This window comes from Patiria miniata, unplaced genomic scaffold (assembly GCF_015706575.1).
Source record: "Patiria miniata isolate m_02_andy unplaced genomic scaffold, ASM1570657v1 HiC_scaffold_7, whole genome shotgun sequence".
Classification (NCBI taxonomy): domain Eukaryota; kingdom Metazoa; phylum Echinodermata; class Asteroidea; order Valvatida; family Asterinidae; genus Patiria; species Patiria miniata.
The window spans coordinates 38,645,215-38,665,902 of NW_024037074.1; the positions used below are offsets into that span (position 1 = coordinate 38,645,215).

The window sequence follows — 20,688 nt, forward strand, 5'->3', positions numbered from 1 at the left end:
TTAATAAAAAATACGTCAAAGTCAGCCGAAAATCGGCTAAAACGGTCACCCTGGTTTTCATCTCGAGGGCTGGGGGCACAGTAAATAACCGCGAGAGGGGCACTTTTGTTGGCCTGGGAAAATGGGGGGGGGGGCAAGTGCCCCCCCCAGCCCCCCCCCCCCCCCCGGCCCCTAGCTCCCCCCCCCCCCCCGGTTGTGCCGCCCCTGCCAATATGATACCCTCACTTTCCGCTTTTAACACTTTTGAGAGAAAAGAATTAACCACTTTTCAGAATTTCTTTTTTTTATGGACCAGAAAACTTTGCTGGTCGTGATCATATCAGCATTTGTAAAAAAAAAAAAAAAAAAATCTAGGAAGGGGACTATCAAATGAGCTTATCTTCTGGTCAAAAAGTCAGTAAAATTACTTAAATGGCTTGCATCTCTTTTGTTTGGATCTTGTTTGTTTTTATGTGTTTATTTTTGTTGGGGGAGAGGGATTCTTGATGAAAAATCCTACTTTTTGGTGTTATTTTATTTATTGTAGACTCTTAATTTTTTAAACAGAAGTGTAAAATCGACTTGCTATCAACTGCAACATGAGGAAAGCGGGGTGGAGTGCCACTCATGTCTGTTGTCGATAAGTCGTTGTGGTTTGATAAACAAAAAAATACATGTCTTTAAAGGGGGTGGGGGGATTCCTATCGCTTTTTGGAAAGCTCCGCCGTAAAAAGCGCCTAGAATTTTCCTTAAGAAAACACTTGGTGGCGCCCTTCATTTATACCAAAGCAAACCAAAGACATGAAAAAGTGCTGGTGTGCCGAAACTGTGTCCTGATGACACAAAAACACTTAAAAAGTACTGGTAAATTTGCCGGTTCAGTATGTCATTTTCACCAGCTATCATCCGAATAGCTAGGCAGTTGGTTTTTCAACCAGCTTTCCATAGATACAATGGTAAGTTTGAGAAAAGTGAGTGGCATTGCAATTTGATTTTGTGGTTGAATTTGTGTTTAGGCATTGAATCATTTTTAGCTTGAGTAAGCTGAATGTATGAGGTATGTAAATGAACTCTGGGGTGGGATATTAGAGGTGAAAATGAACAATTTTTGAGAGGCCATTTTGTTAGGGTCTCTTGCTACCACATTCTAAAGAACAGATTATGCCTCCAGCGTTACATGTGAATGAATATGGAGCATGTCATCTGGAGTTTTTACTCAAGCTAGAATCATTTATGCATTGTTTGAAATTAGTCCGAGTAGGACTCTACGGATCGCTTTTTTTAACATTTGGAGATGGTCGGGCGATAGTAGAGTCCTAGGTTCATGGCCGTATATGGGTACCATTAACGTGTTTTGACCATTTTCACTCGTACCCCCAATCAAAATCGTCAGATTTCACCACAAAAACAGTCTTCAAACTGCCTTATGCGCCCTCGGCCCTGTAGGCTTCAGTGGGAATTGGAAATACAAATGGTGGTGGTTAGGTTCACATACCTTAGAGAAGAAAAGAGAAATTTCACCTTCAATTCGGAAACCGAGCCTCGCCAAGCTGTCGTGCCGGTAACTGCCATCTTGAATGTTGTTGTTGCGTACGATTCATTCAAATTGTGAGGTCAAACTGATGACGTACGGCGCGCCGGTCAAGTGATGCACCCGCATTCACAGTCGGGCATATCGTGTGTGCACGCGTACACCGGCGACTGTTTCCTGAACGGCGTAGCCTGCACATATCGCATACACGGCTATGCGATATGTGCAGGCTGCGCCATTCAGGAAACAGTGAAATCATAAGGTGAGGTGAAAATTGATGTGTTTGGCCGCAGGTAAGTGGTGATCCAGTGTGGAATTTTTTCCTTGACAAATTTTGATTTTCACATTTAAACTATATTTGTAGTTTATTTACGCTTTAGAAGCACACTCGCCCTCTTTATTATAGCGATAGTGTTATTTCCAGGTTCGTTTGCACATGTTTGCTTATGTAAATTCCAACATCGAAAAGATCACGCGCGTGCTGATGGATCATCCGGATCGCACATTGCAACCCGGACACAAAAAAAGACCATGCGAGTGGCGGAGCTCTTTGGCTGCGTGTGCCACCACTGCACTCATGTGGTCTTTTTCCGTGTCCAGGATACCACGTGTGCCTTGACTCAAGTCTACGTGACTGACGATCCAGCACGCGTGTGATCTTTTCGATGTTGGAATTTAGATACGCTAACGTGTGCAAACAAACCTGGAAATTACACAAAAAATAGACGTCTGAAAAAGGTGGGACTTCTTTTATATCGATATAAAGAGGGTGAGTGGACATAATGTCCCTTTAGACATCTGAGTTAAAAATTTTACGTTTCATTTGATCTTCAGTTTAAGATTCTGTTTTTTTTTCCTATTATATTCTTATTAAGGTAAGCCCATTTTTGCGTCAAACTTTAAAACAAGTCGGAATCACTTGAGGTTTTCGCGAGCGAACACTTCACCGCTTCTGACATGGTGGGGACTCCGAGCAATGTGCACTCATAAAGACGGTGACAAACAGGGTAAGGATGGTGACAAAGGTGAACAGACAGCAGAGCAGACCCCACAGCAGACAACACAAGGGACAGAGAATGTAAAGAAAGAAGACGAAAACAATGTGGCCCAGGCCAGAAGTACAAAGTTGCCAACTGAAACTAAAACAGGTAAATCAGATTTTTTTCTGCACAAATTTTTTTTTTTTAATGAAAAAAAAAAAGACGATTATATGCATGATTCTTATTTGAAATGAATATTCAGTGTTTGTTACTCGGCAAAACCCACGAAAAGTTACAGACCCAAGAATGGTAACTTAGTTTATCTACTTTTTAGTATGAAGCCACTCTGTCACATGTTTAACCATTTTTGTTTTAATGCTCCGATGTGTGATATGGCGTTTCTAACACACGAGGGGCACATACAAATGTAGCACCTGGGGCGAAGCCGTTTGGCTGAACTTGTCTTAACTTAAGATCGGTCTTAGCCTCTTATCTCATGAATAGTGTGTTAATTTGTATCTAGGTCTCGTTCAAATGACGTCATTTCCTACAGACCATCCACGTGCATCGGCATTTTGAGCGTCAACTTGCACAACGTGCAATGGCTGCATCGTATTTCGAACAGATTTCAAACAACAAGTGCCCGTGTTTGGAACATTTTCAACACTGCGTAATGCGTGCTTGATTGCGTAAAATACGCAGTTGCAGTTCTCCTACAGAGATGGCCGTCATTGAACAAGCCCTATATGATCGTCTATGGACATCATTGCAATTTCTTCTCGTTTAAGACGAGTGTCGGCCTAGAGCCTTAGTTTCGAGGAAGAAAACAGATTTGAAAAGATTTCTGACATGTGGTATAGTTTTGCAAAAAAATTAATTATTTACAAAATTAAATTATACGCAAGCACCTAGTCAGCTTTAATAATAAAATGTAGGGCCTGCTTTGGTCCTCGAAATAGAGTGATGAACTGGTGAGCAAGATGTTTACCCATAAGTGTATTAACCCTAACTCCCCAGCGTAATTTACTAGGAACCATACCCATTCTGGCAAATTCCAACACCCACATGGGAAATTGTACACACTCACTGTTGGACTTAGTTTCTGGAGGTATGCCAAACCCAGTGTAAACGACCATCAGTTTAGGGGTACTGTACCTATCCCAACAGATTTAAACAAAACCTGCTGTTGAACTTTGATGGGTTGAGTTCGGGTAGGGTTAATGACCATCGTAACTTGTGAAGACCTTCTTTACGTGTGAAATTTAATGAGTAGAAAACTTTTTTTCTGCCGAAAGTTCGTTATCTATGCATACGAGTGGGCAATTGGTTTTGCGTATTTCGTTTCAACGACTTTTTTTCCCCGAGCGGTAAAAACAAACAAATTGGTAATGTTGGTGCGTCTTGCTTAAAGATGCGTTTAGTGAAATTGGTCTTAGGACGCGTCTTAGCTGGGTTCGATCTTAGAATCGGTACTTGTCTTAAGTCCAAAGATGAGTCGTAAGATAAGATGAGTTTCGTGAAATCGACTCCAGCAGTCACATTCAGTACTTTTCTCGTTCTTTTCCCCTTAAAAGTCTCCTACAAAGACAAGAGAAGAAGAATTGATTACAGCAAGAAATACACAGACAACATCACCATCACGGCAGTACGAGCTATGAGCGAATACTTACTAAAGTCAAGGTTAGTTCAAGTACTGTACTGTCTTTAACCCTAACCGCCCTGAATCCTTCAAAATCCTCTTTGCCAGAGTGGAGGAGTTTGGAGGATTGAGGTTACGTGGCAAAAGTGCGTTACTGATTTCATAGAATGCACTTTGTCAAAGTCTTGGGTCAAACCTTGAGTTGTTTTTGCTCAGCCATGCATAACTATAGGTCTGGATTATGCTTGAAAGATGTTGCCAACCCTTAAAACAAGAGGAAGACTACAGAAGACAGTCTAAGGTCTTCGTCGTTGAACCATGCATTCCATTCTTAGTTTGTTTTTTATTTATATATTTTTTCTAATCAGTGATCTAGAGCAGCTGCGCAAGACGACGAGGCGGAGTCCCTATGAGCAAGAAGGCAACTCAGAAGCGATGATGGTGTTTCTCAGATCAGACGTTGAGGCAAAGTGAGTCCACAGTCTGTGAGATTATTGTAAGAAATAAGAGATGCGACAGCGGGGTCCCAACATGTTGGACAATATAGACGTTGGTCAACTAGTGGTGGAATTGTGTCAGACATAACTTACGTGTAGGCTTGTTTACTAAACAACCTGCCATCATCTCTGGTCCTACGATGGTCAAAATGTCACCTTGGTCCTGGCTCCCTAGCTCTGTTGGTTTTTGTGAGCAGTAATGCGACAGACCTCATTAGGCTGTTCCTAAATAGTTTACTAGACTAGCCCAACTGTAGTCGGCTAGCATAGGTTTGAGTGGAGATGGCTCAGACATGCAACTGATCCGCTGATTTCTTCATTTTTGTACATCTCATGAATGCCATTACAAATTGAAAAACAGTGTACTAAGTCTTGTGTGTATTATAATTTCCTTGTTTTTTTTCTCCAAATTCCCATGTATGCATTACTGATTGTTAAAGGTACATGTATGGAAACTTACAAATACTCTTTGTGCATTTTGTTTGTTTAAAACAACAAAATAGCCCAAAATCTTAAGAAGGGTGCATAACAACTAACTTGTTGAACTTTAAGCTCAGTGGATAGTATACATTTTGAGAAAACAAAAGAAACGTATGTGCCCAATTTTGGGGGATTTTAACTGGATTATGTTGCTATTAAATGCACTTAAAAATCTGTGCTTATGGGCACAGTTGACACCATTGATACCATTTTAGGCGGAATAGTTTCACATGGTATTTGGTACCAGTCCAATCTTCACTTTGTGTCTTTTTGGCCATCAGAGCAATTGAGGTTTGGGGAAGTAAAGAGGCCTTGGAGTTGGAAAAGAAGAGAAGAAAACAGAGGGAAGACATCTACAAGGAACGTGAGTGTAGATGCCAGGCGATAAGCCACTTCACTTATCCAATTGTGCATTCGCACTAAAAGATCCGAAGATTCTCCTTTTGGGATAAACAGTGTTCATACATACTCAGAGGGAGTGCAGCTTAGTGTTTAGGGTTCGTCACTCATGATCAGAGGGTCAGGGGTTCGAATCCAGCTGCTGGCAATATGTTGTGTCCTTGGGCAAGCCACTTCACCCCTTCTTGCCTCTCTCCACCCAGGAGTATAAATGGGTACCAGCATTAGCATTAGTTGGGGAGTAACCTGCGATGGACCAGCATCCCATCCAGGGGGAATAGAAATACTCTCAGTTGTTTCATATCCACTGAAACCTGGAGATAATCGCTGGCCTGATACGCCATATTGGCTTGCAAGAGACTTGACTTTACTATGCAAAATCCTGGCCGGTACCGATGAAATTTAAGAAAAATTCTTGACATGAATTAAGGACAAACTTTATAAAAGTTTTGACATCCCAATGTCAAAAGTTTTGACAGCCCAATGTCAAAAGTTTTGACAGCCCAATGTCAAAAGTTTTGTCGGCCCAATGTCAAAAGTTTTGACGGCCCAATGTCAAAAGTTTTGACAGCCCAATGTCAACAGTTTTGACAGCCCAATGTCAACAGTTTTGACAGCCCAATGTATTCTGTTTGATGTTCTCCTACTTTTATGTGAACTGAAGTTTCTTTTTAATTTGCATGAAAATTGCTCAATGCAGTGAAATTGGAATTAGCATTAGAATGATTTTTTATTTATAAATGTTTATATTGTCAGATGTTTTCCTGCTGAAGAGAGCAATGAAGGAGTTTGACTCATACTTTGGCGAAGCTAAACCGGTGAGTGGTACCTCACCAATGAGTTAGAGTCTTTCTTGCTTCATTTTGCCCTGACTGAGTCACTGACTGAATGACTGACTGACTCTTTGACCCAGTCTCCGAGTATTTATAATGCCCTAAACTGCATAAACTGAACATTAACCGCTGACCAGCTGTCAACATTTCAAGTCCAGCAGCCGATTTCACAAAATAGTGCGTAACTTATGTCTTGACTAGCTCCCATTGTCTCAGAATTCGCACTGGTGTTGATGGCTAAGGCAAAAAAAAAAAAAAAGAGTTCTGCTTCCAATTACATGACATTCGAAAATAGGGTAGGTAGGTAGGAAATTGTTTTTTTTGCCATTTTTTTTTGTGTACGATCATATGGAGGCGTCTGCGTGTAGTCAAGGATAAAAGGTATAAAGTGATGGTTTTGGGTGTTTTTTTTCCTCATTTTTCCAATAAAAAAATTAGGGTAGGGGCTGTCAGAATAGGGTAGGTAGGGAAACCGGAAGCAGAACTATTATTTTTTTTGGCCTAAGTGCAGCAATGTCCCACCGACTTTTACTACCTTTTGCACTGTGTTGCATCTGGCAGGGTCAGGGTTTAATGAAAATAGCTATATTTCCTCTTTCTCTGTTTGCTTTTCTTCAGCCAAAGCCGAGTTTTTTTGAAGGAGCAGGCAAGGTTGTCATGTCGGCTATCATCATGTGAGTCCAGCCGTTGTTTGCTCATTTCAGAAATGGTCAGTCCCGAACATCGGGTAACTGCCAGGTATACGAGTGGAATTTGATTTATTCCAAGAAGTCTTGTTAAAGGGAATATACATCATTTGCTTTTGCTGTATTTTTCAGAAATGGATGGAATTGGGGGGTTGGAAATATATAGCAAATATAGTTACACTGACTTTTTTGAGGTTTTGGGTTCGAAAATGCTATAAAAACCAAGAAAAACAATCATTTTCCTGTAGTCTGGTTCCCTGACTCCATATAAGAAGAAACAGAGCAGTTAACATAAATTGGGGAATTGTAAGGTCAGGGAACCAGTCTAGCTGGCTTGTACCCGTTCATAGGTGTGTAATCAATTGCAAACAAGTGCAATGGTCAATTGGGGCCAGTATTTGAAAAAAAACCCAGTTTTTTCCAACGCTGGTCGGCCGACCAGCGTTGGAAATTGATACAAAAATACCACTTTTCTTGAAAATGACAGTATACCAGGTGCCATGATTTTACAGGATGCTTTACACTGTCATTCACTAACAGTCCAGCAAAGTATTTCAAAATGATTTGGTAGTTTTATTTTTTGATGTTTGCAAATGTTGTATTTTCCCTTTAAAAAAAAGTACCACTCACGTGTAATGATTGATTTACAATTTACACAAATACTAGCTTTTAAAAAAAGCAATTCCAAAATAGAAATGATAACCAATCATTAAATCATTAAAAAAAACCTTGGTTTCTTGTTGGGAGAGAGAACATGGACAAAATGTCTAAAGAGATACAAAACAGCATACATTTTTAACGGTCACACATGCTGTGAAATCAAGTTATATCACAACAATAGACCTAATACATAATGACATCACGCTTTGTTTACATGTGTGCTTTCCTATGGGAGCAGGTGGAGACGAAAGGCTGGCGTCCCCGCCTGGCTCCCATAGAAATTCTCACTTGTAAACAAAGCCGGACGTCATTATCAGGCATGCAAATTTTCCTCGGATCCGCTGATTCCTCAATTTTGACTTCTCATGAATGCCATTACAAATTGAAAAGCACTGTACAAAGTCTTGTGTGGTTTGGAATTTCCTTAATTTTTCTAAATTCCCAGTTGCATGCCTTCATTATGTCTTTGTCTATTAGACATCACTAAAGGCACTAACAAAACATGGTGTAAAGTCAAATTCCAAGAAAGCACCCAAAGCAAGACTGTCAGTGCTAAGCTTGATTATTATAATAATAATATATTTATTTATATTGCGCAAATTCCATGATTAAAACAGGTGTGTTCAAATGCGCTTTCCATGTAAAAAAAAAATCATAAAATACACTTCAAATAATAAATTAATTAAGAAAAACAATCCAATCTTGTATAAATAATGCACAGAAATACATTAAAAAGCTTGACCATGAGGGAGATAAGGGGAGGGAGAATTATGTAGATGAGAAATGAAATTAGGAAATATAATAAAAAATCATGAATACTATAAAATCCTGGTGTCTGCCAAGATACTCATGACACAAAACCACTTTAAATACTCTAAAATGCTGGTGTCTGCCAAAGAAGATACTCACGACGCAAAACCACTTTAAATCTACTGAACAATGAATAACTTCATATGAAAAGTGAGAGATGAATAATCCCTCAACATTTCTGAGTTGCTCTTTTTTTTAATTCATCCCCCAACCGTCCGGTTTGTTCTGTTTCCAGTAATGCAGCCAACTTCTTGTTCAAGCTGGTAGCCTGGATGTACAGCGGTTCCTCCAGCATGTTCTCAGAGGCCATCCACTCGGCTGCCGATGTGTGCAACCAGGTCATCCTGGCCTTGGGCATCAGGCAGTCCATCAAGGGACCATCCCCTGATCATCCGTAAGACTTGGTGGTACTTGAAACAGAGCGCATGGATCTATGAAATGAACCTACTTGTATGAACTCTTTGCATTAAAGGGAATGCACAACATTTGCTTTTGCTGCAATTTTCAGAAATGAATGGATTTGGAGGATTAGTATGTTGTAGCAAATATTGTTAAACTGACTTGCTTCACGTTTTGGGTTCGGAAATGCTTGAAAACCAAGAAAACCAACCATGTTCTTGTAGTCTGGTTCCCTGACCCCACTTAAGATTAAACGGAGCAATTTATAGCCTTTGGGGAATTGTAAGGTCAGAGAATCAGTATAGCAGGCTTGTACCATTTCACAGGTGTGTAAACAATTGCAAAGAAAATGCGGGATAACTAAATATGAAAAATTAGGAGCAGTTTTTTTGGGAAAAAAAAAAAACAGTTTTCTCCAACGCTGGTCGGCCGACCAGCATTGGAAAAATACAAGTTTTTTTGAAAATGTCAGCACACCAGAAGCCACAATTTTACAGGATGCTTTGGACTGTTATTCCGTAACAATCCAATAAGATATTTCGTGATAATTTGATCATTTCATTTTTTGATATTTGCAAATTTTGAACAATTAGAAGGTACTTTGTTAGAGGCTTCATCGATATATCAATGTTGGGCGCAATCGGTGGATCTACGCTATCTTTCGATTGCACAGAAATTTACTTGCGTGATTTGTCAATCCTGTAGAAATATCAGACTTAACTTCCCTTTCCAAGACAATCCTCCAGTGGTGTGAATTGGAAAGAAAAGGTGATTGACTGATGGTTGCGCGATCAACCAGTGGCAGCACGATTGTCCGGTAGCGCAGCTTGATTGACCAATCGCGCACACCAATCGTGCCCAACATCAATATTACTTGATTATTCGATATTATCGTCCATATCATTTTTTTTTCAAATTGAAAATTCGATATGACAAAATGATATTTGAAATTTTTTAACTAAAAATAACAAATCCTGACCTCAAACTCTCTTCAGTCATGTTTGAACACATACTTTGTTTGCCCTTGACCTTCCCTGCAGGTACGGGTTCACCACTATTCGCTACGTGTCTTCCCTCATCAGTGGAGTGGCCATCTTTTGCATCGGCGCCGGGTTGTCCTGCTACCACGGCATCATGGGATTGATTCATCCCGAGCCAATGGAATCGCTGCTGTGGTCGTACTGTATTCTCGCTGGTGCGCTCCTCACAGAGGGAGGTGTGTTGATCTTTACGTCCGTCTCAAAGTTATAATCAAGATGTTACAATCATCATAACTCACAAGTCAATGCAAATTAATTCAAGTCACTGAAGTCAATCTTGAATCCTCCAGTCTGAAGTCGGTTCACAGGATGTTCAAATGGGACTGCAACAAAGGCATTCCTTTGTCTTTGTTCATTTCGTGATAATTGGGACTAGGCCTGTGAATTGACTTGTGATTTGACTTGTGATTGACTTGTGATTGACTTGTGATTTGACTTGTGATTTGACTTGTGATTTGACTTGTGATTTGACTTGTGATTTGACTTGTGATTGACTTGTGATTGACTTGTGATTACCTTGTGATTGACTTGTGATTGACTTGTGATTGACTTGTGATTGACTTGTGATTGACTTGTGATTTGACTTGTGATTTGACTTGTGATTACCTTGTGAATTGACTTGTGAATTACTTGTGATTGACTTGTGATTGACTTGTGATTGACTTGTGATTGACTTGTGATTGACTTGTGATTGACTTGTGGTTTGACTTGTGATTTGACTTGTGATTTGACTTGTGATTGACTTGTGATTGACTTGTGATTTGACTTGTGATTTGACTTTTGACTTGTGATTTGACTTTTGAATTGTGATTTGACTTGTGTTTGACTCGTGTTTGACTTGTGTTTGACTTGTGATTGACATGTGAATTACTTGTGATTGACTTGCGATTTGACGTGTGATTGGAATTGTGATTTGACTTGTAATTTGACTTGGGATTTGACGTTTGACCTGACTTGTGATTTGACTTGTGATCGACCGTCCAGTACAGCTAGAGAATAAGTCAAGAAAAGTACTAAGAAATGAGGGTCTCAAACTATCAGGTGGAAATATCAAGTCATTTAAGGACAGAAGTGGGTGTTTTTCAAATGTGAGTATTTGCTTATATCGTGAAATAAAAAAAATGAGAGTATGGAAAAAAGGAGTGACACATTTTCTAGATGGTGAAAACAATAACGTTCTCTTGCTCAACAATCTGAGTGCAAGCTTGAGTTAACTTATGGAAAAATTAACTCCGTGCACAGTGGATAGTGCTTTTTACCACTTCCGAGCGCTCCAGTGGGCGCGTATGGCTTCAAGTACGTATGACTTAAGTTTATTGTGAATGTGCACAAAACAGTGGCAGTTGCATCTTCGCGTAAATGCCAGATGCTGCTAGTGATGCTCCGATACACCTTATATTTGGTCGTGTTCCCTAAATGTATTTTACTAATTGTAAATTGTTGAATGGGATGGTGCCAGACTATTTATGTGTTCCAAGCCTCACTTTCTTTCTTTTCCAATGTGGCTTAAAACATTAGGGTATTTTTCATCACAAATTTTAAATTATTCATCAGAGCAGACTGGTATTAATTTGTAATTAACTTTATTTTATTGCTTTCATTTCTATTTGCAATTTCCAAAAATGAGGATTTTACCTCGCTTTCAATTTAATATAGCTGACCCGTGAATAAGGCCTATTGTCTCTCACAGTGGTCTCCCTGAACTTTCTCTTTATAACCCTTGAGTACTTGTGCACAGAGTCCGTAGCTTGTGCAGTGCCGTAGCCATAATAGGAGGTAACCAATGAATGAACACAAAGAATTTATACCCTGGCCAGGACCACGTTGTTGGGAAGTTTTCGGTTACAAAGATTGGACCAAGTTGTGGGGACATTAGAGTGTCCACTCTAGGTTTTTTACAACCAATGTGTAGTCCCTCCAGCCCCGGAGCAAGTACGTTTGTGGATTTGTATGTAAGACATATAGAACTCAGACTTAAGCATTGAGTAGTGAATTTTGGGGATTTATTACAAATATGGAAAAGTCTCAATAACTGTGTGTTTTTTATGTTTTTTGTTTCAGCCACTCTTTCCATTGCTTACAATGCCATCAAGAAGGGAGCCAAGGAAAAGCAACAAAGCTTCACTGAATACGGTGAGAACTGATTATTGAGTGGATTCACCCAGGCCAAACCAAAGTGATTTCTGTTTTTTAAAGCGTATTCACTGTATTAATGTTTCACCTAAGATAGACAGGGCTGACCCTTCTAAAGTTCCTTCGTAAATGTACTTCATTAAAAGAAAAATCAGTATACATCAAAAATTGAATACTTACTTTACAAAATTTGAATTAATTGTGACCCAGCAAGAATTCAGGGGTATTTTCAGAGGGTTGAAAATGTCCAAAATAGAAGGGGGAAAGAAAGTAGCTTTTTTCCATTTAAATAAAACTATAAATTGGAAAGTTGTTCAGAGAAAAAAAGTGAATATGTTAAAGAGAATTTTTGTTGGCCCATCTTATTCTCCTATTCACAATTGAGGGGTTACTTGTTTATTTTGTCAATATTAAGTACATAAAGTATCATTTGTTTTTCAAGCATTTTGTTTGTTTCCAATAATAACACAACTCAAAATCTAAAGAGGAGTGTTCAAAACCTAACCTGTTGAAGTTTCAGCTCAGTGGGTATTGCACTCTTCCTGAAAACTGTGAAAATGATAGACAACCTTTTGATCATGAAACACGATTTGGTCAGTAGCACCTTTCATTCCAAAAATCAGTCAATTGACAGGGCCTTATTTCATAGCGCTGCTTAACAGCCGACTTTGTGCTTACAGAGCCTCCATCTATTTCATAGGGACTGTTAAGCAGTAAGCACAGCAAAAGCAGGCTTTACCTCAGAAGAAAACTTTGCTTAAATCAGTGACGTAACAATAGAAATCTCCATGCCCACGCATCTGTTAGCATGAAATTGTGCTTAAGCAGCAGCATGATTTTTTGCTATAGTAAGCACAACTTTTCTGCTTACCATTAAGCAGTGCTATAAAATTGGGCCCTGATCATTGGTAATCACCTACAGTATTTGATTTCTTCAAAACTGACAGCATGCCGAATGGAATAACTTCATGGGGTGTACCGTGCTTTGTACCAGTACAATCTTTAAGTTAATTAAGTAAGCTTTTTGGTAATAATTTGGTAGGTTACTTGTGGGGTAAATGCAAATGATCCTAAATGCCTTTAACAGCATGACTGTCTTTTTCCTCTCAGTATTACGTAGTCGAGACCCAAGCATCAACGTGGTCTTATTGGAGGATGCGGCGGCAGTCTTAGGAGTGCTTGTAGCGGCTGGCTGTATGGGGCTGACGTCATGGACAGGCAACCCCATGTATGACTCGCTGGGCTCTCTAGCGATTGGATCTATCTTAGGTTGGTCAGAAATAGACTGAAAAAGGCATTCCAATGTCATTATTCATCTTAGTGAATTGAGAAATTGGAGATTTCAAAATCCGGTTAGGCCAAAAAGAAAACTACTCGGTCTCTGGTCAGCGCGCGCATCGATTTTAATCATGCGCGTCAAGCTTTTTTCTTTTCTTCAAATTAACTCGGAAGCTACAATAGTGCCCTCTATTGCCGCACCTCCTCAAATTATTGTACCAAGGAGCACCAAGGAATGGGGAAATTGCACCAAGGCAAATGATAAAGGGCACCAAGGCAAATTATGGAGGACACCAATGTATAATAAGGACACACAAAAGCGAAGTAGTACCCACCTGTTCTGTACAATTTGAGCTTGGAAAAAAAAAAACGCCACCAAAAAAACCAAAAAACACGTCGCCGCAACAATTCCGGAACTTCGGTCTGACCAGAGACCGATTACTATTTTTTTTGGCCTTATCCTACTTTTTTGTTTCAAACAGAATAACGTTAATCCGATTTCATCGGAACTTCCCATTCAGCTCACAGTCATGCCAACAAAAAGTGACGAGTGAGGTGCCGCATGTTGCCGCGAGTGAATGTTGCCTTCCACGATGATGGAGTATAGTTCGTGGGATTCAATGACCACTGGCTCTTTACGAAAATCACTGCAGAGCTGTAATGTTGTAAAAATGGGTGGGAACTCTCTGATTGGACGAATGGGTAGGCCATTCATATAGCAAGAAGACCACTAGCAAGTGAATGCAGTTACAGTCAGAGACCATGGAACAAACTGGTGGATGTTCTAGTTGTTTTCCTTAGCCTGTGTCACACAAAATGGAAGGCTCAGGTTTTTAAGGTTGTTTTCGAGTATCCAGTTTCCAAAATGAAAACTGAATAGTGGAATTCAAGCTGAATGTTAAAATATCCGGATTTTAACCCAACCACTAGTTCATCCCCTGTTGCTTGTGACCAAACTTTTCAATGGACTTGTACTTACTCATAACTAGACTTGTAATGGATGTGTAAAGGACTCAACTACAACACTATCAAATGTCTTGAAAAATCCCGGACTTAACATCTTAGCTTACACCCCCCCCCCTTTGAAAAATCTTGATTTTACCAATGGCGTGTGGCATTATTGGTATCATTTCTCTATTATTTGCCTTTTTTCCAATCACGTGTTATCTGTAGTACCATTTACTTAACTACATATTCACCTTTTCTTTTTTTCAAACCACAGGTTTCGTGTCTGTGTTCCTGATCTACAGTAACACGGAGGCTCTGCTGGGCCGATCCATACCAGAGACTGAATTACTGAAGATAAGCAGTCTGCTGGAAAATGACGTCATGGTCAGGTCAGTGTTTCTTTTGTTGTTTTGTTATGTAATGTGAACAATAGCCACATGTGACATCACCAAAGGGGTAGATGGGCTGACAAGGCAGCAAGCTTCATAAAAATGTGAGCTCAGATTCGCCAATCAAATGGTTCCATGCTGCTCAGAATATTAAGATGGACAAAGGATTTAAAAACAGAAAGAAACAGTTACATGCATACACAGCATTAGCACTTGAAAATTTGGATGTCCAGTGATTGGTCTCTTGCTTTCTATGATTATGTGCTGACAACAATCGGGGCCCAATTTCATGATTCTACTAATCACAGAATTCTGCGCGTATGATTGCAGTTTTGTGTTTACAGCATTTGCATAAAAATACTGCGCTAACCCCGTAAGTCTATGCCTACTATCATGGCTCTGCTAACCACGTAATTCCGCGCTTACAATCACCGTTCTGTGCTAACAATGCTAGCAGAAAAATTTCTGCCTTAAAATGTTTAAATGTGTCTCCGTGTATCCCTACTCTTTTGTATTTTTGAGTGAGTGCCAAATAAACCAAACCAAACGAAACCCTGTAGGAACGGAATCTTCAGTTATGGGATGCATGCATGTGCATAAGGCAAAATTCCTTGCCAACCCCTGACATACGTTTACCCTAAGCACGGGATTTTCTGCTTCAGTAAGCAGGGATTTTTGGCTAACGGTAAGCAGAGCCATAAAATTGGGCCCTGGCCATGAGCCAAAATTTCTAACTAGCAACATAAGCATGCAACCAGCAAAGATTCTTTATTAACCGTAAGCAATATTGTGAAATTGGGCTCAGCTGAGTACCAGTCAAGAGCAATGCACAATGCGCAGAATTTTAGCTGGTACCTGTTCACCGCTAAGCAGATGTGTATTTCCTTAGCACACATCTATGCTTAGCAATTCAGAGAAATTGGCCCCCTCATTTTAACTTCATTTCCTCAACAGGGGCGTGTATGATGTGAAAGCCACCGACATGGGCGTGGGCACGATCCGGTTCAAGGCGGAGTTAGACTTTGACGGCAAGGAGGTGACCCGTTCCTACCTGGACGGACAGGACCTGGAAAGCCTACTCAAGGTTAGGAAAATGACCACACGAAAAAAAGTTTTTAAAAACTTGATGTCTCCCATTTGTTGCAACTGGCTGGACAGTTTGGAAGTGTAGAATTCGTTCTGTGGCTGTCTTAGTTGTGGTAGAGTGTTAAGCTCATTGCTGCAATGAATTTCAATCATGGACTATCAGTCAATCGTGGACCCTTTGTTTGTGCCCTAACCCTTTTGTCCCTAGTCCACGATTGCCGATGTGTACGCATACTCACCCTCGTTTGTTTATGGTGTAAATCAAGGATTTTCTATTGTTCCCAGGGCTTGAATTGAACGACGGCCACGACGGCCAGTGCCGTCGTTGCCTTCTTACTGGCCGAGGTGCCCCACAAAAAATCCCTGTCTTCACGGCCAGTTTTGCCTTGCCCCATAATTACCTTGGCCGTCGTGCCCTTTTTGCAAAAACATCTATCAGCCTATTAAAACCACTACAATCCTTGATTCCAGTTGTTTTTCCACACATTGACAATGTATTTCGATGCCATGCCAGCCCGATCAGTTGTCTTAATATCTCGCCGAATCAATCACACGCGCGCAGTACGGCCGTGGCCGGCCGGCCAAACGCCGGCGATTCCCCACTGTATGTACAATGTACATGATGTACACACACGTACACTGACAACTGAATCTCCAGTTCCTGTATGTGCCGATACTTCAAGTAGCGACACCCCCCCCGTAAAAATATATGTCTGTATTCGTACACACACATACCAGCAGGAGTAAGTACGGCAGATCTTACCTGCAGTCAACAGACTTTCTTTTTCTCAGTGCTTGCATGCGCGGTACATACAGAACACATTGATGTTCATGTACGAGGCAAACGAGCTCGGGGCATAGTAAAAACACGCGTGCACATGGTGTTCCGAATTCCGATTGTCAAAAGCGGACATTGTAAATGGCGATCGTGTATTAATCATGGGCCCGATTCCCCAAGAGAACAAAATCAACTTTTAAGCCACATTAAGAACATGCAGGTAGGTTATAGATAGAGGGAAGGGTTTCGAATTTTTAAGGGGAATTTGGAGGGAAAACGACAACGAAAAAACGCAACACGAAAATAGAGATGGCGATCGCACGTCACCAACCATAAAACCGCTTACAAAAAACGTAATTTCTATCCCAAAAAGTGTTCAAAATTACAAAACAGGTGCCATATAAGCTGAGAGAAGTCTGCTTTAGGTTGAAAAGGTAATTTTTTGAATGATAAAAACACCTTTGACTCAAATTTGATCGAAACTAAAGAGGGGCCATAAACTACATGATCGCCGATATAAATTCGCATTTTATTTTAGCCGGCCTCTGTGCCCCTTCTGCAGATATTAGTTTGGCCTTGGTGCCCTCCCAACTGGCCTTGGTGCCCTCTATAATTTTGCTCCATTCAAGGCCAAAGTGGCCTTGCCCTAAAAATTCCCAAATTCAAGGCCTGTGTTCCTCTTCCCTTTTCCTTTGTTTATACTCTAACTGTTTTGCAACAGCTCTCATTTGTTTTGTACACGTTTCCTAACCGAGGAGTCCTCGATGTGGTTTCTGACCTCGATTCATCGATGATGTTGCACGTGTGTGTCCTCGATTTACACCATAAACAAACGCCCACATACTGTCGTGAATTTCTGTGCTCTCGAGGACAATGCTTTGTGTTTCCCTTTGTCCCTGTAATATAACACTCTCCCATAGACTAAGCACATAACCGCACAATCGAAGACCATTTTCACCAACAGACCCAACGCTCGAGGACTGAAAAGATCTTTTGTTGTCCCTTTGTGTATCTATCCTCGATCATAAAGCCATACAAGAGCACAACAGCTGGCAGGCCGCTTGGACCCCTGAAAATTTGGAAAAATTGAAAATTTTGTTCTGGATCCACCCTTGGTGCCCCAATAAAATGCTTGTGCCCCCCTGCCCCCTCCAAAATTAAAACTGTACTCCTGGCACCAAATTCATGGAGCAGAACAAAAATGCTTAGAGGCTTATCAGCCACAGCAATATTTGACCCTGGGTGGTGAGTAAGAAGCTCTCAGTGTTAGGTGTCTTGCTCAGGGACACATGATCTAGAGGCCAGATTACTCCGCAACTCGGATGTGCCCTCTGTAGGGTTGAGTTGAAAGACGGGCCGCCTTGGCAAGGCTTGACCTTTGGCATTGTATTCAATGCAGCTGTTAAACCTCCAAACATCCACCTTTGTCGAGTAAAAATGGGTGTGGCATATTTGTGATTAACAGGAGTTACAGACATACACAACCATGGAGGAGATCGAGGGATTCATGCTGAAGCACGGAGAGAGGATTATCGACAAACTCGGGGCAGAGGTGGACAGGATTGAGAAGGAAATCAAGGTAACATTTCATTGACTCTTTTATCGGCCAGAAAAAAATCAATATTTAAGAATCAACCACTGTCGTAGATTCAGAGATTGATATGCAGAAATGTATTGCCAAGTCTCTCAGTAGTACCACAAGAAATTCACTTGACTACTAATTAGTCAGATTAGATAGTTTAAAGGTACAGTCCATCATTTGTAATTCGTGCATTTTGTTCGTTTGAAGCAACAAACGTGCTCAAAATCTAAAGAAGGGTGCTGAACAACTAACCTGATGAAGTTTCAGCTGTATATTCCGAGAAAAACAGCATTCTAGGATCTCGATTTCAAATCAAAAGTTGCTGAATCATGTTTTGAATTGGGCCTGAATTCAGCGTCTCAGACACGTTGTCACTGAGCTGATTGCAGCTACGCGATGTCGCGTACCGATCCGACGAATAATAGCAACCGAGAGTGCATCGTGCCAACGCTTGTGCGCTTCGCCGAATAAAAAAAAAAAGAACTACTAACGGACATTTTCAACGGTGTGTCTTTAAAGCCTTCTTTCGTTGATTCCTTCAAAATGACAGCTTGCCAGATAGAATAATTTCACTGGGAGTTTAGTCCCATTACTATCTTCACACCAAGTATGTTTTTCAACAATAATTATGTCAGTTACTTTTTGGATAGCTGCAAATGATGGACTGTAACTTTAACAGGTCTTGTTAATATACAATTTCTTTTAATGAAAAAGTGAACAAAACTGCTGCAACTGCTTACTGACTGGATTGAACTGAAACAAAAGAAGGCCTGGTGTTTTGATCCAAGAAGGGTCTTTGCATTTTTTTCCTTAAATGAAGATCCTGATAGGATCAATACGTCAGGCCCTCTTAGTGGTTTTATAAAAGCATCATCTGTACTAGTATAAAAGATTGGCAATATTAGGCCAAAAATTGGTGCGGGCCCAACTTTCTTCAACTTTTTTTTTTTTTATTCACATTAATGCAGGGTTTCTGCGGCCTGGGGGGGAAAAAACCTGGAAAAGTTTTTGGAATTTTATTTTCAATTTCTAGGCCTGGAAAAGTCATTGGAATTCGTAAAAATTACAAAGTCATGGGAAAGTCACGAAAGTTTGTGAATTATTATATTTGTGATTTATCGTCGGAAATCTTATTTTTATACCCGACAAAATGTGACAAATCTCACTGATACTATTATTTTGATTTTGAAAGACATTACTGCTTTGCTTTGTTGTTTTTCTGTTTCTCGTAAGCACTTTGCACGGAACAAGTTTGACATATTTGATCTGCATTTTGATGAACCAGGTCATGGATTTTCATGATTTGGTAATGGAAAAGTCATGTAAAAGTCACGGAATTTTATTGTCCTAAAGGTGCAAGAACTCTGTTAATGGCAAATAAATGTGGCGTTCTTTTATATTAAAGACAGAAACATATGCCAATGTTGGCTTTGTAGTAATCGCCATTAATATGACACTACGGTCGGTGAATGAGGTCAAGCCGTCATCGCGTTATGGGGAAGTTTTCTTATTGTTAGGGTAATTAGGACCAAGTTATGGGGACTTTCTGCTGTCCCCTTAGCGTCTTTGGTCCCCATAGTACCATGGGACAACTCGTGTGTAGTCTCCACAACTACGGAACGAGTATATGTGTTCTTGTTTAAATACACAGTCAGTTAAAAAATCAAAGTTTTGTTAGGTTTGTTTCTGATTTGTGAAACTATCAATTTCTTCATTTGTACAGAAATTGAACCCAGACGTGCGGCACGTGGATCTCGAGATCTTGTGAGTGGTCGTTAACAGGGATGGCATTCTGAAATAATCTCACCGACGTGCAATACATGAACGCAAGGACCGGTGTCCGGTATGGGACCATTGACCAGTACAGTGAGTGTAAAATGTACATTGCAGATGTGTGTATTAAGTAAACAGGGCCCAAATTCATGGCACTGGTTATTGTTAACCGAAATTCTATTCTGCGCAAATTCTGTGCCGAGAGTTGGCGTATTCGATGGAATAGTGAGGAATTTTGGCTGGTGCGCATGTGTATATCCCATAACTGAGAATTCTGTGCTTACAAGGTTAGCACAGAATTTCTGTAACCAAGGAATTGTTGTCATAAGCACTAATTTCAGTGTTTCACAGAGCAAATTAAATTCCTCAAGGCTACATGCGCATCAATTGAGTATGATGAGATTTTTGCATGAACGATTTGAATAAAACTTTGAGGGAAAATGTCAACTCTTGTAATGCTTCCAAGTGTATTAGAGAAATTTCCAGTCCGTGCATATTTTTAAAAAATAAATCAGCATGCATTAAAGTGCACACCATTGCATTCTGACAGTGTATGTAATATAATTTCCAATGATGTCTCGTCCGAGTAAAACACTAGATATCTGTCCAAGTAACCTGTGTGCTGGGCATTATGCCATAAAGCTAGTCAGATTTTTTTGATGGGGTGGGGGTGGGGGTTGGTGGGGAGGGGTGTTAGGCACTGGACATTTTCCAAAGTACTTAAGACTAACTCAACACAAAATGTAATCTTGCTAATTTAATGAGGTAAATATCGCCAAGCAGTGACC

General features: G+C 40.3%; 1 protein-coding gene across 1 annotated transcript; it reads left to right on the forward strand.

Annotated features, from left to right (window-relative positions):
- The first annotated feature begins 746 nt into the window (after nucleotides 1-746).
- Nucleotides 747-20,347, forward strand: LOC119746089 (zinc transporter 9-like). Its single transcript, XM_038222879.1, has 15 exons — nucleotides 747-935; nucleotides 2,386-2,658; nucleotides 4,065-4,170; nucleotides 4,498-4,599; nucleotides 5,388-5,470; nucleotides 6,262-6,323; nucleotides 6,957-7,012; nucleotides 8,730-8,888; nucleotides 9,934-10,109; nucleotides 11,995-12,066; nucleotides 13,177-13,335; nucleotides 14,567-14,681; nucleotides 15,636-15,765; nucleotides 18,011-18,124; nucleotides 19,851-20,347. The coding sequence occupies exons 1-15, from the start codon at nucleotides 863-865 to the stop codon at nucleotides 19,893-19,895; spliced, it is 1,725 nt and encodes a 574-aa protein (XP_038078807.1). The 5' UTR covers nucleotides 747-862; the 3' UTR covers nucleotides 19,896-20,347.
- Nucleotides 20,348-20,688: the final 341 nt, after the last annotated feature.